The sequence below is a fragment of the Seriola aureovittata genome, chromosome 23, assembly GCF_021018895.1.
Source record: "Seriola aureovittata isolate HTS-2021-v1 ecotype China chromosome 23, ASM2101889v1, whole genome shotgun sequence".
Lineage (NCBI taxonomy): Eukaryota > Metazoa > Chordata > Actinopteri > Carangiformes > Carangidae > Seriola > Seriola aureovittata.
This window is the reverse complement of record NC_079386.1, coordinates 2262975-2278863: the sequence shown is the minus strand read 5'-3', so window position 1 is coordinate 2278863 and position 15889 is coordinate 2262975. Positions and strand designations below refer to the sequence as shown.

At 42.2% G+C, this 15889-nt stretch overlaps 1 protein-coding gene across 1 annotated transcript; it reads left to right on the top strand.

The window, feature by feature from the left end:
• The first annotated feature begins 916 nt into the window (after positions 1-916).
• On the top strand, positions 917-15593 carry senp3b (SUMO specific peptidase 3b). Its single transcript, XM_056369770.1, has 12 exons — positions 917-1584; positions 3117-3242; positions 4647-5375; positions 7086-7205; positions 7811-7922; positions 8263-8410; positions 10059-10106; positions 10759-10836; positions 12294-12431; positions 12562-12645; positions 12755-12805; positions 14057-15593. The coding sequence occupies exons 2-12, from the start codon at positions 3155-3157 to the stop codon at positions 14165-14167; spliced, it is 1707 nt and encodes a 568-aa protein (XP_056225745.1). The 5' UTR covers positions 917-1584; positions 3117-3154; the 3' UTR covers positions 14168-15593.
• Positions 15594-15889: the final 296 nt, after the last annotated feature.

Below are 15889 nucleotides of genomic sequence, written 5' to 3'. Positions count from 1 at the left end.
ATCAGTGCTTACACTGTCCTCTTGTTTATAGTTGCCAAAGGAATGCACTCAATATCCTTGTGGTGTGTAAACTCCAGGTTATGCTTGTCTATGTGATGGCAGTCACTAACCCATTACACTCCTCAGAGTTGCAGACTGTAACTTTTGCTGGTTTATGTTTCAGTCCTGATGCAAATAGGTGGTCTTCAAAGTTCTCCATAAAACTACTGCTCAGGTCTGCAGCCTTTTTCTTCTCCCCTGGCAGCAGAATGATTTGGAGCCATGGCTATAGAAGTTTTGTTGCAACGATAAGGAACAATATGCTGATGCTAAAATGGTGGGAAAGTTGGTGGTAAAGGTGGAGAATTGTTCCTTCAGAGAGAGAGAGAGAGAGAGAGAGAGATGAGGCAGAGGATTCCTATGGTTTGAAATGTTTGCTGTGTTTACCATGACCAAATTTCATAATCTAAAAAAGTTTCATCTAAAAAGGAAGAAACACGAAAACAACAATAATTCCTTTTGTTCATTCAATTGTATTTTTATGGCAATTTCTATAAGATTTGAAGCATATCCCACAAGCTTTTTATTCTAAAAGTTATACAAGTAGTTAAGTCATTCAGCAGGTTGTTTCAGAGTCATTAGGTTCTGTAAATGTGGAACAACACAACAATGTGTTGACATAAAAAAAATGTACTTTTGAATATTTAAGTATTTTTAAAGGCAAGTACTCCAGTACTTTCACTTGTATTGCAGTAATATTTGAGCAGAAGTATCTTTACTTTGACTCATATGAAATGTGATTGAAATGGTTAATATTTTCCTGCAGGGGGCAGTGACACGGCTAGTAGCGTCTGTACTGCTAAAAACCCCCCAAAAAGAAGAACTTTTATAACAGAGCTTTCATGAACGCATCACAAAGTCCTAATATGTTCATGGAATACAAAGGAAATGCACGATTGACCGTATTATTCTTTGCAGAAATGAGGGAACAACAACAAAATCTGACTCAGTTACAGATACAATAAAGACTAAATCAGACGAATAATTACTGATGTCTTCTCTTCAAGAAACCAGTTCATGTTTCACTTTAATTAACCCCAGCCACTGAAGGTGAATTACATTAGCCTATTTGATTTTGGCTCAAAATTCGTTACGTAGCGAAAGCGTTTCCCAGGAGACTGAAGGTGAGGGTCTAAAATTAACGGCTATCCCTAAAAAACATACTCTGTGTGACGCCATTGCTACGCGACGGACTTGTAGTTGCCATAAGAGCGAAAAATCTGCAGCGGTCCGGCTCCGGGCTCAACTCGTCTCCGTACAGACCTGTTAAAACTGAAATAAATTCCTCCTGTCGGTTTCACGTACACCGTAGACTGTAATCCACCGTTCCTTAGAGGTATTTGCGTTTTTCTTTGAACCGGAAGACCTAAAAGAAATCAAAGTTCGCAAGGAGGTGACATCTGGCTGCTCCACACCTGACTTCATTGAATGAGGTTTAACACCAATTAGCATTTGTTTTGGTTCGATAGCCATACAATATCAAACACACCCTACTGTCAGTCAGAAGCAGCTGGACACATACTCTTATAAATCTGCAGGTTAACGGTAAGCACACACATGCAACACCTGGCTATTTAAGGTATGCATAAGCCGGGCGTTTCATTTTGTTGTTGCTAACATGGTATCTGCCTAACTAACGCTTAGCTAGCTGACGACAACATGGCTAACTAGCTAATATGTTAGCATTGATAGACAACAGATTACTGAAGAGGTCTGGTTAGTACAGATTGTTCTCAATGGTGGTGCAGTGGCTTTGTCTTTCCATAGTTACTGACAGCGGAAGGTTTGCAATCGGTGTGAGTTGTATTTAGGATTAAATTGTGAAACTGGCGGGGATGTTGCTAGCGCTCGTCGCGCTCAAGCTAGCTCTGGTGAGGACTATTTCCTGCATCGGAAACAACTGTTCTCACCATAGAGCAGCTCTAACTGATTCTTTCCTGCACAGGATGCAAGTATTCACTGTTATAAATGCTAATTCTCCCAGCTGCCCAGTTATTCTCCCAGCTGGGCAGTGGTACAGTAAACCCACTCAGTCTAGCTAGCAAGCTAAGGTACGTGTCCGCACTCTGACCAGGTGCACATGGTAAAAAGAGTCCGGTGTTGTTGCACTCTGTCTCATTAGCTAGTACAACCTGACTATTTTTAAAAGCTACCATTAAAATAGCTTCTTAGTTTTGTGAAATAACACATTAGTGTTCTGTTGGAAGGTCAGAGGTCATTAACACTGCCTCCTGTCTATTTCATGGGAAAAGTGCTGCAGGTTCCCGCTAGTTGTGCCAGTCACTGGAAAGCAAGTGGTGTGTTTTTATACCAGTGAGTGCTGAAAGATTAGCACCTTGATGCCTGATGTCCAGCAGGACTTGACACCTTCAGGGGGACATTGTTGTTATTCTGTCTAGAGTGTGATCAGATATTGACCTGCAGTGTTTCAATACTGAACTGGACATATGTTAACTCTGCTGTCCCAACCTGAGGCGAGCACAGTCTGTGGACATTTTGGATTCAAATGTTGGTTTTGACCTGGATGCATGCGTTGTCCTTCCAGGCTGACAGTAGATATCTTTCACAGTCCAAAATACGTCTGAAGATCCACTGTTTAATAACGGGTACAATATTAGGAGTCACATTTCCCCCAAGGTTTACATTGGCAGCACTGTGAGACCGAAACACAGAGTAACATCTGGAACGCTGAGATCATAGATGGGGCTAAAACATTACTAGTGACAGGTCCTCAGCTATACTGTATATAAATGCAGCTTGAATAATGTTTTACAAAGTGATATGTGGTATCTCATGGTACAGAAATGCAGTGATATACATTGTGGATTAGAAATATGGGTCAATTGAATTTTATAAATAGGAAATGTGAGCGGTGTTGAGTGAGAGTGGATCACTGTGGAGCAACCTCTCACCGCAAGATAACTAACAAGCTGCATTTACATAGAGGGTAGAGCGGCTTGCTCTGTTTGACACCTCAGACTACTCTCCAAACCTACAACATAATTGAGTTTCTCAAACCAGTTTGTGAGCTGATTGTATGATTAGAGCCGCACTGTAAATGTGTATGTTGTTTGCAGGTGACGAGCTGGCGCAGGTCGTGGGTTGTCCGTGGATAATGCGAGACAGTGGCGGTAGCCTGGCCCAGAACTGCTGGCAGGGAGACCTGGGTCTGACCGCAGTGGGACAGGACGACACAGGAGGAGGTAGGCATTATACTTCTGGGTAATAACATATTTAAATTCAAGTTAGGTTCGTATGTTATGAATAATGGTTGTTCAAATCTGATGAGTCTGGTCATAAGTGACAATTATTTATGTCTTCTCTTCAGAGAAGGTACAAGCAATGCCTAAATATGTGTTTCATCCTCTTCCAACTAACTGCAGTGCAGTAAGTACTTCCTGATGAAGTAATAAGAAACCACCTTGACACAAAAAATAGTGTGAGCAGTTAGAAGCCACAGCATAAAGTTCGAATGTCAGCAGCATTACTGTGAATACTCAGCTCATTTCAGTGAATTACCAGAATCATTTCACATACACAGGTGAAGTGAATTCACGAGCTGCTGTTGCACACAGTTCAGCTTTGACACAAAAAGTCACAGTGTTCACCAACAGTAAATTGTCGAGACAGTTCAGACCTTTGAAGGAACAGAATGTCCAACAACTGTCATCATAGTGTGGGGCTGCACAATTAATTGAAATATAATCAAAATTGCAATACATTGCATACAAATCATATTCTCCAGACATAAAGGAAGATGTTTGTTTGGTACAAGGCCCAGAACAATCACATCATCATTAAAACATTTTTTTCAATGAAAATGAAAACGTAAAAAACGATCATTCCAACTGAAATCACAATCGCAATATCTTCCAAAATAATTACAATATGTTTTTTTTGTTTTTGCAATTATTTTTGACTAAGGTAAAATGTGTCATAACAGACCATCATAAATAAAGTGTTTTGGTGCTACAGAGACGCCATGCCCCAAACCTTTTCTCCACATGTAAGGGAACACGCTTGTTCCGTGAAGACCCCAGAAAAAAAATCACATCTGTTTTTTTCAGTGAAAACGAATGTCTAAATCTACTAAAGTGTGACTCATCAAAATATGTCAAAAATAATCACAATATGATTTTTTTTTTTTCTGCATATCATTCATCCTTATTACTAAGTAATCTGCAGACTGTTATTTTTATTATAATTATAATTGTTTGGTTAATAAATAATGCACAGGTCTCACCACTGTTCTCCAAAGCCTAAGATGATGTCATCAAATTGCTTGAAAAATCACTTAAATGATTGATTGATAGATTGATAATGAAAAAAATGTTTTGAGAATAATAATTTAGTTTTCTGTCTGTCGACTCAATAAATCAGTGAATAGTTCTCTGCTCTGTTACTGTTTGGTTAGAAATGGGTCATAACTCGCTAATTAAGTTTAATTGTAAATGTTCCAAACACTTCCTCGTTTCAGTTTTTCAGTTATGATGATTTGCTGTTTTCATATAATCTATGAACTCTCTGCTCTGTGACGTCAGTGTCACTACAGGCGTTAATTTCACTTTCAGCTGATACAGTTCATCACTGCTCATGTTTGTGTGTAGGTGGGATTCCTGGAGACCACCTCATCGTCCCAGTGTCAGGCCACAGCGTGCCCAGCTCCATGCACCTCAGGCTGGGGCAGAAAGAGAAAGTGTGGACCCGCGAGTATGTAGATAAGGAGGAGGATGACGGGATGGGAGGGATTGAGGCGATAGGTGACGACGACGACGAAGAAGAAAACAATCTGGACGGGGAGGACAAGGGCGAGTTTTCAGGCAAGGATTGGGATAACAATGAGGAGGAAGACGAGGACGAGGAGGAAGAGGAGGAGGAGGATGTGGAAGAGGAAGGAGACCAAGCAGAAGTGGAGTGGGAGATCCCAGACTTTCCCTTCCAGTCCACCCATCAGCCTCATTCACAACCACATCCACATTATGGACCACAGCAGAAGGCAGAAGACGGTGGTGATGTCACTGTAGAGGATTCCCTCTCCCAGGCTGAGGCCGGGGACCTGTTCAGGTCCCACCTGAGCCGGTACAGGGCTCTGAGGAGGCTCCGGCGCTGGCAGCGTTTGCGATCCCACGGAGGCCTCGGATTTCGGCTCACTCAGCACTGGAAGAGCTGGCGCCAGCGGGCCCAGTGGGTGTGCTTCCTCGGGCACCGGTGGAGCCGGAGAGGGCAAAGGTACAATCTGTACGGCAAGCAGAGGAGGATAAAAAGGTATCAGCAGTCACCATACACCGACGGAGAGGACGACAGCACCGATGAGAGGTTCACGGAGTCTGACAGAGGTACTGACGTGCACCACATGTAGCTCTAAAGATGGTGTAGCTCTGTATTGTACTTAACTCCTCATTTACTATCAAATCACACGAGAAGACAAAAAACAATAATGTCTCTGTATTTTCTGATTTGTCTTCTCTGTATGCGACTATGGCCCCGAGCTCAATTGTTCCTATTGAAAAAAAAAAGTCCGCATTGGATTTGTTAAACATAAAAATGATATATAAATATAAGATGTTGTACTTTCTTCTCTCCACTTTAGAAATAAACAGAATATGTAATGTAGGAGGTGCCCAGTTGTTTTTATACAACTATCATGTCTGATGTTTTAGTTGGACATGAAGTCCAGTTTAATCCTTGTGTGTTCAGTAGAGTGAGGTCAGCGAAGTGTTTATTTTTATCTCAGCAGGGAAGTTGACAATAGCTGTAGCTCTGTCTCTGTGTCTGATGTCAGAAGCGGTCCACTCAGGTCCAGTTCCTGAGTGGACCATTTCCCCAGTAAAAACAGAGCATAATGTTTACACATTTTTATATCCCTGTCATTATAGTGGCTTTACAGTTTTCCGAATTTTGAGAAAAGCTTAGGAGGCAGTTGGATTTATTGTGACAAGCTAAAAATGAAGCAGATCGGAGCTGATGAGGAATATTTTTTTACTAACGATCATTCTTGAAGAGAAGAATATCCCACACTGCTCCTGCTCAGCATCACAGTTTATTGATGCATTTCAGTCTCTGTAGACCTGCGTCAGAAGTATTTTAAACAGTTCTTACAACCATGATCTAAAATAGATGAAGCTCCAGCCGTCTGGTCTGCCCCAGGTGTGTGACAGTTCATTTGTCATGGGAGTGTCTTTCAATCAGTGATTTGTGTATACTCTGTCATGTTATAGAATATATGTTATATATATATATATATATATATGTTATAGAATATAACATGACAGATACACACACATTTATTGTATAATTGTACATTATACAATATTTTTTGTATTCTATTTTATATTTTGTATATATATATATATATATGTGTGTGTGTGTGTGTGTGTGTGTGTGTGTGTATATATATATATATGTGTGTGTGTGTGTGTGTATATATATATATATATGTGTGTGTGTGTATATATGTATATGTGTGTATATATGTGTGTGTGTGTGTGTGTGTATATATATGTATATATATGTGTGTGTGTGTGTGTATATATATATGTATATATATGTGTGTGTGTGTATATATCTATATATATGTGTATATATATATATATGTGTGTGTGTGTGTATATATATATATATATATATATATATCAGATCTGAGCCATAGATGGATCTATAAAGTGGGATATTTTTCTTTTTAAGACTGAAGTGACACTTTCCAACACACCTACACCTGAGACATTTGGATGTGCGAATATCTTCATCAAGAAAATAACTTGTTATGATTTAAAATATTCCTCTTCAGTAACAGTCAGCTGTGGGAATGTACCACAATAGTGGTGAAGTCATGTTCCTCTCAGCCTCAGTGTTTCTTACCCAACTTCTTTACTGAGATTTTGCACATTTTAGATTCAGGTGTCAATATATTGAGTTGTAGTATAACATTATATAATGTTTTATCTTCACCAGGGTTTGTCTTTTTTTGGAAATAAATGAAAAATATTGACTGAGTCTAAGAATGTGTATGAGAAAGAAGTGTGTGATGTGTTTCCCCCTCTCTGCAGATAAGAAGATAAATGGCTGTCCTCCAGAGAAGCAGGAGGACAGAGGGAGGCGGGAAGTGGAGGTGAAACCAGTGGAACTGTCTCTTACGCTTACTGAAGAACACATGAGCTGTGTGACTGGTGAGGATCAGACTGAGGCTCACGTTCACTGTGGTCAGATGAATTTAAACCTGCTGATTTCATGTCTAAAGCTGGGCTTAGACTGCAGGAGTTTAACCCTGATTCACCCCTCTGACCCCCCCCTGACAATCAGAGGAGGAATTTGCCCCTGGACCTTGGTCGGTACCGATTTTTCGGCCGAGATTATCTGGTCATGTGATCATTTTACCATTCAGTCTTAAACCTCCTGAACTGCCTCATCAATGCCGCCCTGATTTAAAAAAACAAAACAAAAAAAAACCATGTTTGATATTTAGAAGTTAAAATCAGGATGATTACAGCTGTGATCACATCAGTCCTGGAGCAGCTGATGATGTTGCCAAGCAATGGTAAACAATCTAGCATATGAGGCTAACATTAGTTAGCACGCTACTGTTGACGCTTATTACAAATAAAAAAGTTAAAATTTCACCTTCCGCAAAGTTTTACCCACGTTACAACAGGTTGTTGCAGCACAGTCTCCATTTTATTTACATCTGCTCTGTCCACATTCCCCTCCCTCTGGCAGGATCATTTTAATAACATCCATCATGATGATGATGTCATCTTGTGGCTTGTGTCTGCAGGTATCCTGGAAGAGTCTCTACAGCAGTACGGCAGTCTGATCCCCATCCACGTGGACGACATCGTGGAGAAGCTGCAGGACATCTTCACTGAGAGCTTCTCTCAGCCACACAGGTCAGACACAGCGTCAGGCTGCTTCCTCAGTCTGCGGTCACATGGTTTGGAAGCAGAGCAGGGATTGGCTGAATGAAGGGATTTACCAAAGGTTCTGGAGCTGTGAATGCCATTATGGATGCATTCATCTGTTCTTGATTAACTGCCTTATAATTATATAAAACAAATGGTAAAATCAGATAATAAGAGTTAAAGTAAATGAGTCACCACCTAATGTCTGCTCTTTGAGACTGAAGGTTAACCCATCTCCTGATTCCTGACATTTTTACAGGATTTGATGAAACTGCTGTGATGTTGTATTTACCCGTGAAGTGACTCTGTTTGATGTGTTCTTCATCAGGAAAGCAGTGGTTCAGCACCTAATACAGTCCTTCCAGCGTTCGTCAGGATCAGCCCTGGCTAAAACATTCAGGGTCAACTACAAACGCCACGTCCTGACGATGGACGACCTGGGTACTCTCTACGGACAGAACTGGCTCAACGACCAGGTACAACGTCACACGCCTCTCACTCTCTGGGATCAACACTATAGACCTGTTTCATGTATGTTAGGAACAGCAGCGGTGAAACACGAGTCTTTAACAGTGGCTCAGTTCCATCCAGCGTCAGAGAGCAGTGAACACAGCACCAGGATGACCTGGATCTAGCTAACCTAAATGGAATGCAGTCATTTTAATGTTATCAATTACACCTGTGCTTTATACGGTGGCTGACAAGGACAAATGTGGTTTGCTGTGGGGATCTGATTACAACAAATTCATCATAATTTGGATTGTTAAACAATGAATTAGCAAACAAAATATCGATAAGTGCAGATACAATAAATATGAATAAATTGAAACTATATATTGCTGCCAGTAGAAATGGTTTATGTGACAGGGTCCATTTATAAACTGCGGTGCAGGCCAAACACCCAGAGAGACTGAAAACACTGCTGCACCGTCTTCAGTGGGATTTGGACAGTGCATTATGGGTAAATACAAACCACCAAAAGTCATCAGAGCTGTTAAAGCCACCTGACAACTCAACCAGCTGTGCTGTCAGCATCAGAAACAACAGCACAGCTGGATTCAGACCGTTCAGGGTAGAGGACATGTCCGCTCTCTCCTCACGTCTTCAGTGGGAGGAGCTACGATGAGGAAAAGACGCAGTTAAGAGATAAGAGCTGCACCCGGGCTGATATCACTTCCCCCTTTTGTAGTTCTGTAATAGTTGCAGTTAGGGCTCGGCAATGTGGCCGTAAAGTAATATCACAATATTTTTAGGCTATATTGCGATCCACCTTATATATTGATATATATATATATATCTATCGCAATATTTTGAAATCTACTCTAGAATTTCATGAATACAAGATTTAACCCTTTGATGCATAAAGAGACGCTCTCATGCTTTGCTGTTGTTGTCCCTGTTTTTCACTCATGCCGAGCGGCTCCCAGCGGAGATAGACAGGGAAACATTTGTTGCGAGGCAGACTGTGTTCTGATGCCGTTTCTTTTCTGAACCAACTCGTCTGCCTCCATCTTCAGTTACCATTTCTAAACACGGATACACTCGCTTCGGCACTTCGCTTTTCAGTTCCCTCCGCCCCCCAGATACAAACGCACGCGCCTCCTCACCTACGTCACACATGCGGAGAGGTTTCTGGATGGGCGGGGGAGTGTGGCCGTGAGAGGGAGAAAGCGAGAGGAGCGAAATGGCGAAGAGAACTTCATGCCGGCGTCTTAAAACAATTATGTGACTATTTATACTCGATGTTCGGGGTATTGTCATTTACTACATCCAACGTGGAACAAGCCGGTGTACATCGAGTATATTCCATTTATCGCCCACCACCAGTTGCTGTGAAAACATCACTAACAAAACACCTGTGCTGCCTGACACCTGAAGCAGCTTCTCTAACCTGTTCTGATGCAACGACTCCTAACACAAATCACCGGGCCACAGCAGCAGCTCCTCCTGCTCAGATCAATACAACAGTTTGACCTCTTTCTGAACTCCTGCAGAGTCAGTCACAGTGTTTTCCGTCCCTACAAACACGGGAGAGAATCTCCGACGGCAGAGACGTTCCCGTGTCCTTCTGAAAGAACTGTGTTTACATGTGCTATCTTCCTTTTTGTTTGTGTTTGTTTCCAGATTATGAACATGTATGGAGACCTGGTCATGGACTCTGTGCCGGAGAGGGTAAGAAAAACTTAATTGAGCTGTACTGAAACCCAGAACAAGTGATGACAAAGTGAAATCAGATCTATAAATGTTACTGTCTTCACAGCTGCAGTAAACAGTAACACACGTTGTGAAATCCTGCTTTACGACCAGTTGTTGATTGTTGTGTTGATGTGAATTGGGAATTAAGAATTACGTTCATTATATTATTTATTACTTAATCTTCAAACATTGTTCATCTTTTTACTTTTATTTCAAAATGCTAATTATCAGACATTGATGAGCACCACAGATACACAAGCTTCTCTTTTTACTTCTTTCTCTCTTTTTCCTTTTCTTTGTATCATAATTATATAAGAATTATTATAGAATAAGAATCCTCCTCATACATGCGAAACCTCAATGCCATTCTATCTATTCTGTCTGTTTTTTTCCCACTAGACAGCCTCTGCAATTATTATCATTATTCCTTTTTTTTCTCTCCTCTTTTCTTTGTTTTTCTTTGACGTGTTTGTTGTTTCCTCTGATATGTGTACATTTGACATTGATGAGCTCTGCAGGAGACTGTGATGATGTCGTATTTTCTCACATAATATAAAGTGAACAACATGAGCATCGTCCCTGATGACGGCTGTTTCTAATGCTTAGTTTTCTCTGTTCTCCTCCTCAGGTTCACTTTTTCAACAGCTTCTTTTATGATAAGCTACGGACAAAAGGCTATGAAGGAGTCAAACGGTGGACAAAAAATGTAAGTGGCCGTTTTAACGTTGAACTGTTTTTCAGTGAAGAAAAATAGATAGATAGATAGATAGATAGATAGATAGATAGATAGATAGATAGATAGATGTCGAGCAGGATTATCTGCAAGTTAACATTGTGTTAGACGAGGTTTTTATGTACAAACCCAGTTATTATAGATCACACTGAGCGGAAGCGTGTCTCACCCCTGCTGTTTGCTCAGCAGTAAAATGTGTCTGTTATCAGCTGATAGTTTCTAGTAGCTTTTTGTCACCCAGGCTTTATGATTACTGTGTACCACTACTGTGTCGTGCTCCGTGCACCCCTTTCATTCACAGTCACATCCACACAGCAGATGGGACACCTCGACTGGTCATTCATTCTCCTTTATGTCCATATCTCTGAATGACTTTACTAAGAACATAGAAAACGAGTCAGTACATCTGCCACTTGTCTGGGTAACCATGGCAACAGGTTCAACAGCCCAGTTGTCCCTCTCCCCGGCCTCCTCCAGTCTCTTCCTGGGGAGTCCTGGGGTGTTAGATGGTCCGTGGGTCTGCCTACCCCTGTAAAGAAACGGGTTGTCGTGACATCAGTGCTGTGTATGTCAAAAGTTCATTTCTAAGTCCATAAAGCAGCCGTCCAATCAACAACCTGCCTCTGTAGCACAGTGACTCCAGGCTGTGTAGTTCAAGTACAGTAGGACTGAGCGCTATAACCTGAAATACCATCATGATGAACTGTACGAATGATGAAATCTTATTATTAAACATCTTCTCTGTCATGGTGTTCTGCTTATTAACTGTTTATATGAGACAATAACCAGAAGCTGCTGTTAACATGAGTCACAGTTACTTATTTATAATTAGATCTGAATAGCTAGATAATGTTCTGGCCTGGTATATCAGGGTGTTATTGTGGGGTGATATTTTAACATTGCAGAGATATTATTTTTACACACTTGTACATAAAGTTCTGTTTTGGATCCGGTTCCAATTCCTCATCAAACCCGCACAGTTAACACGACTCACTGAGCGACCGTGGTGAGCTGCTTCAACTGAAATCTTCCGCTGTGTGAAATACAGTGTCTGTAGGGGGACACTCATGATGAAGGGGACAAGGACACGTCCCTGTTTAATATTTAAACCGTCCATTATACTGAACTCGTGGTGTGTTTGATATCTTGAGAAGGACAAGAGCTCCTCCTCAGTCTGTCTCTGGTGTTGCACAGTGTTGTGTGGCCTGCAGCAGTGTAACAAGCTCTGTACCTTCAGGGAACATAAAGTGCATCATGCAGGCAGAACAATGCTGACACCTCTCAGTCTGTGCTCTCCAGCTGTAGGAGGCAGCGTGGAATAAATGTATGGAACATGGCACTGTCCTGAAGTCCAGCTCAATGTGAAGTTTTATTCATGTCTGTTTCCTCCCCACCCCTCTCCTCTTCTCACCTGACTTGACTTTGACCAGGTCGACATCTTCCAGAAGGATCTGTTGTTGATCCCGATCCACCTAGAGGTTCACTGGTCTCTGGTCAGTGTGGACATTCCTCGTCGCGCCATCACTTACTTTGACTCTCAGCGGACCCTCAACAGACGCTGCCCGAAGGTGGGACATGACACCTGCCCCCACACTCCTAGATCATTGTTATTATCAGACACCCTCTGTGAATAGACTGACCTGTGATCTGTGTTGTTTTGCTTCATCGTTCTTTCCTTGAATCTCTTGTTGTTTCCAGCACATTTTTAAGTACCTTCAAGCAGAGGCCATCAAAAAAGACCAACAGGACTTTCTGACGGGATGGAAAGGCTTTTTTAAAATGGTGAGACGCTGACACAGTGTCGGCTCGCTCATTTAAATACATTCAACAGCTGCACAGTGTCGTGTTAACGTGCTAACGGGTTAATGAGGTAACGTGTTGTGTGTTGCAGAATGTGGGTCGTCAGAACAACGACAGTGACTGTGGGGCTTTTGTGCTGCAGGTGAGTTTCTAATGGTTTAGTTCTAAAGTCACATTGATGCCGCGTTAGCAGATGCACAATTAATCATATCAGCATCTCGGTCTCAATTCTGGCTGATTAACAATCTCATTTCCTGTCAAACAACCACACACACATTTGTCAGTGCACTGCAGGAGCCTTAGAAACACTACAGAGGCTGTGACCGTGCAACTGATGATGGAGTGTTTAACTCGGCCAACCCTGAGTCCTCCCCTGTGTCTAATGAAGGAAGTCTGTTATATTCACCCATTAGCCTCAACATTAAAACCACCTTCCTGATACTGTGTATCCCCCCCCCCCGTGACCTGATCATCTGTGTTGCATCCCTGTGTTTTTCAAACCCAGCAACACCAGCAAAAACTGTTCCATCCTAAAAACATCCTGGTCCAATCTGCAGAGCAGTGCAGTGAGGACGGCACAGACCTGTACATCAGTGAAACTAAACACAGGGGGTCGACTCCTCAGGTCAGGACTGAGCAGTTTACCTGCAGAAAGCGCGGGTCTTGTGTCGCCTAGCAACCCTGACACTATGTAACTTTTTTTTTTTATGCCTCCGTGCCGACGACAGCCAGAGCCAGACGCGTGTTGTTCTCGGGTTGTCCACCCGTGCCGTTGTCGTGGACACGATATCTCAGTAACGCCTTCACTAAACTTCTTCAAATTTGGCGCAAACATTCACTTGGACTCAGAAAGATGAACTGATTAGAATTTGGTGGTCAAAGGTCAAAGGTCAGTGTGACCTCACAAAACACTTTTTAGCTGTGACTCAAGAAATTATGACCAAATTTCACACAAATGGTTGATATTTTCTCTGACTCTGGATAAACAGGGATGTAACCTGAAGCTAGTCTGAGTGGAGGAGGCAGAGGACCATGAGGACTGATTCTAGTTTTCACAAAAGCTTGAGGTTTTAAGGCCCTTGGTTTTAAGATTTGTACGGTTAGCTGTTGAACTGAGCTGTAATCCTCAGGCTCTCTGTCACTGTTGTTTTTATTACCAGCGCGCAATGAATCTTGGGATATTTTTGGGCCACGAAGGATCCACCCGTTAAAAGGTGTCTTTGAAATTGGACAGTGTAGTTGCGTCGTTCAGATGCAGCCTCTAAAGGTTGAAGCCCCTGAATGGGACACAGTTGACGTGTACAGTGGGATGCACTATTACAAAATGTGTCGTTGCGACTGGGTCGTTCCTGCAGCCAGTAACTTGTTTTTCTCTCCCTCTACCATCCTGCAGTACTGCAAGTGTCTGGCACTAGGGCAGCCGTTCAGCTTCGGCCAGCAAGACATGCCCCGGCTGAGGAGGCAAATGTACAAAGAACTCTGTCACTGCAAACTCATCCTGTGACCACCCACCCCGACCCGAGCCCCCCCACTCCCCCCATCTTCCACCTGCTCCCGCCCCTAACCCCAGCAAGATGGAGGGACAATGATATAACAAGAAGAGGACACGGGGAGCAAATGAGTGACTGGAAAAAGAGAAACTTTTCAAAAACTTTATTTTTCTCTGCCAATATCCAGAGAAACTACTTCTACTGTAGGTGATGTCATTGTTTTGCTTTGTTTTGTCTCTCTTTGCTTCCCTCTCTCCACCCTTTGACAACTCTGATTTAATGTCCAGGTTATTCCTTTGTGGTTGACAGAGGCCAAGACTAGCTTCATGTGCTAATCTTCCATCCTGTTGTAGTCCATGTGTGTTTTTCAGTCTGAATGGACGCATGAAAAAGATCTGAGATATCTAAAGAACCAGTCCAGATGAAGGACTGGACCACAGTTAGTCCAGCGTGACTTTTAACTTTAAGATGCCTGAGTGGTGAGTGCAGAGGCAGCAGAATGATTTGAACCAGTGTGTGTGTGAGCCTTTATCCATCCGGTCCATACAGGAAGTCGTGTTCATTCCAAAAAGTCAAAGTGTGAAACTCTCATTCGACATCTTTGGAAAAACAAGGAGATTCCTTGAAACACACTCCCCCATGCTACAGCCAATGTTATGTTGACAATGCTCTCTCTCTAGTCACCACATAATGTTTGCCACTGTAGTGCGACGTGACATTTCCAGTGTATAATATCTGTTTGACAGTCTCCTACCAGACATTTAGATGGATTTAAACCGATGCTGAGAAAAGGAACTTTGGTGCGTGGTTGATGCTGCAGCGTGTGACGAGCTGTTCTGAGGGGAAATCAGAATTTACAACATCCATGGAACACACCACACACTGACACCCCCACCCCCCACCCCCCACCCCACTCCCCGTGCCAGAAACTTCCTCTGCCTCCATCTGTCTTCCCGGTCAGACGCACGGGAGACAGGGTCCGCATCTGTCGACCGCCGCCCAAACAAGCCACGCTTGGCCTAAAGAAGGGGGTAGCTTTACATTGCATTTATCTTTTTCTGTGTTTTCTCTCTGTCAGTAAATGTGTTGATATGCTTCTTGCTTTAAACAAATGGTGTTAAAAGGAGGACTACTAATTTGTGTTGTTTTCGGTGTAGGTACAAAAGAGATCCTCTGGTTAGTGTTTCTTTGACAGTTTGAGAGCCATTTGGTGAGGACCACGACAGCTACACAATAGATTAAGCATGTCCACAACGGAGTTACAGTACCCTCCTCTTCTTTTTATAACGAAAGACAAATTTGTTGATAGCTGTGTTTTTTGTTTTTGTTTTTTTTTTTTTTTTTTGTTTTTTCAAACGAGTTGATGCAACAGAGTTGACAGTTTTATATATCTTCTACAATGCATTATGATTGATAAAAATAAAAATACGTGGCAAACGAGATTGTGCATGTGCAGTTTGATTATAGATCAGGTCTAGCTTCTATATTAATACTGTGAAAGTATCAAAGCCTCAGTCCACAGAGAAATGCACACAGCCTGTATTCAGAAACTGAGCCTTAAAACCAGGCGTCAGGACTTCTGGAACTTTGTGATGTCACAACAAAGCAGTCGCCACTCGCAGCCCGACCCACCTTGACCCACCATCCAACCAGTTTTTTTTATTTTTATTTTTTTGTTTGAACTTTATTACCAACATAATACCAAGTGGTCGTTCCGTCACTGAGGAAACACTGCA

What these genes read in the sequence shown, in the direction of transcription:
- senp3b (XM_056369770.1), top strand. Translation starts at nt 3,155, where the DNA reads ATGCGAGACAGTGGCGGTAGCCTGGCCCAGAACTGCTGGCAGGGAGAC. An exon ending in TGGACTCTGTGCCGGAGAGG is followed by an intron (nt 10,107 to 10,758) that starts GTAAGAAAAACT and finishes TCTCCTCCTCAG; the next exon opens with GTTCACTTTTTCAACAGCTT. An exon ending in TCAACAGACGCTGCCCGAAG is followed by an intron (nt 12,432 to 12,561) that starts GTGGGACATGAC and finishes TGTTGTTTCCAG; the next exon opens with CACATTTTTAAGTACCTTCA.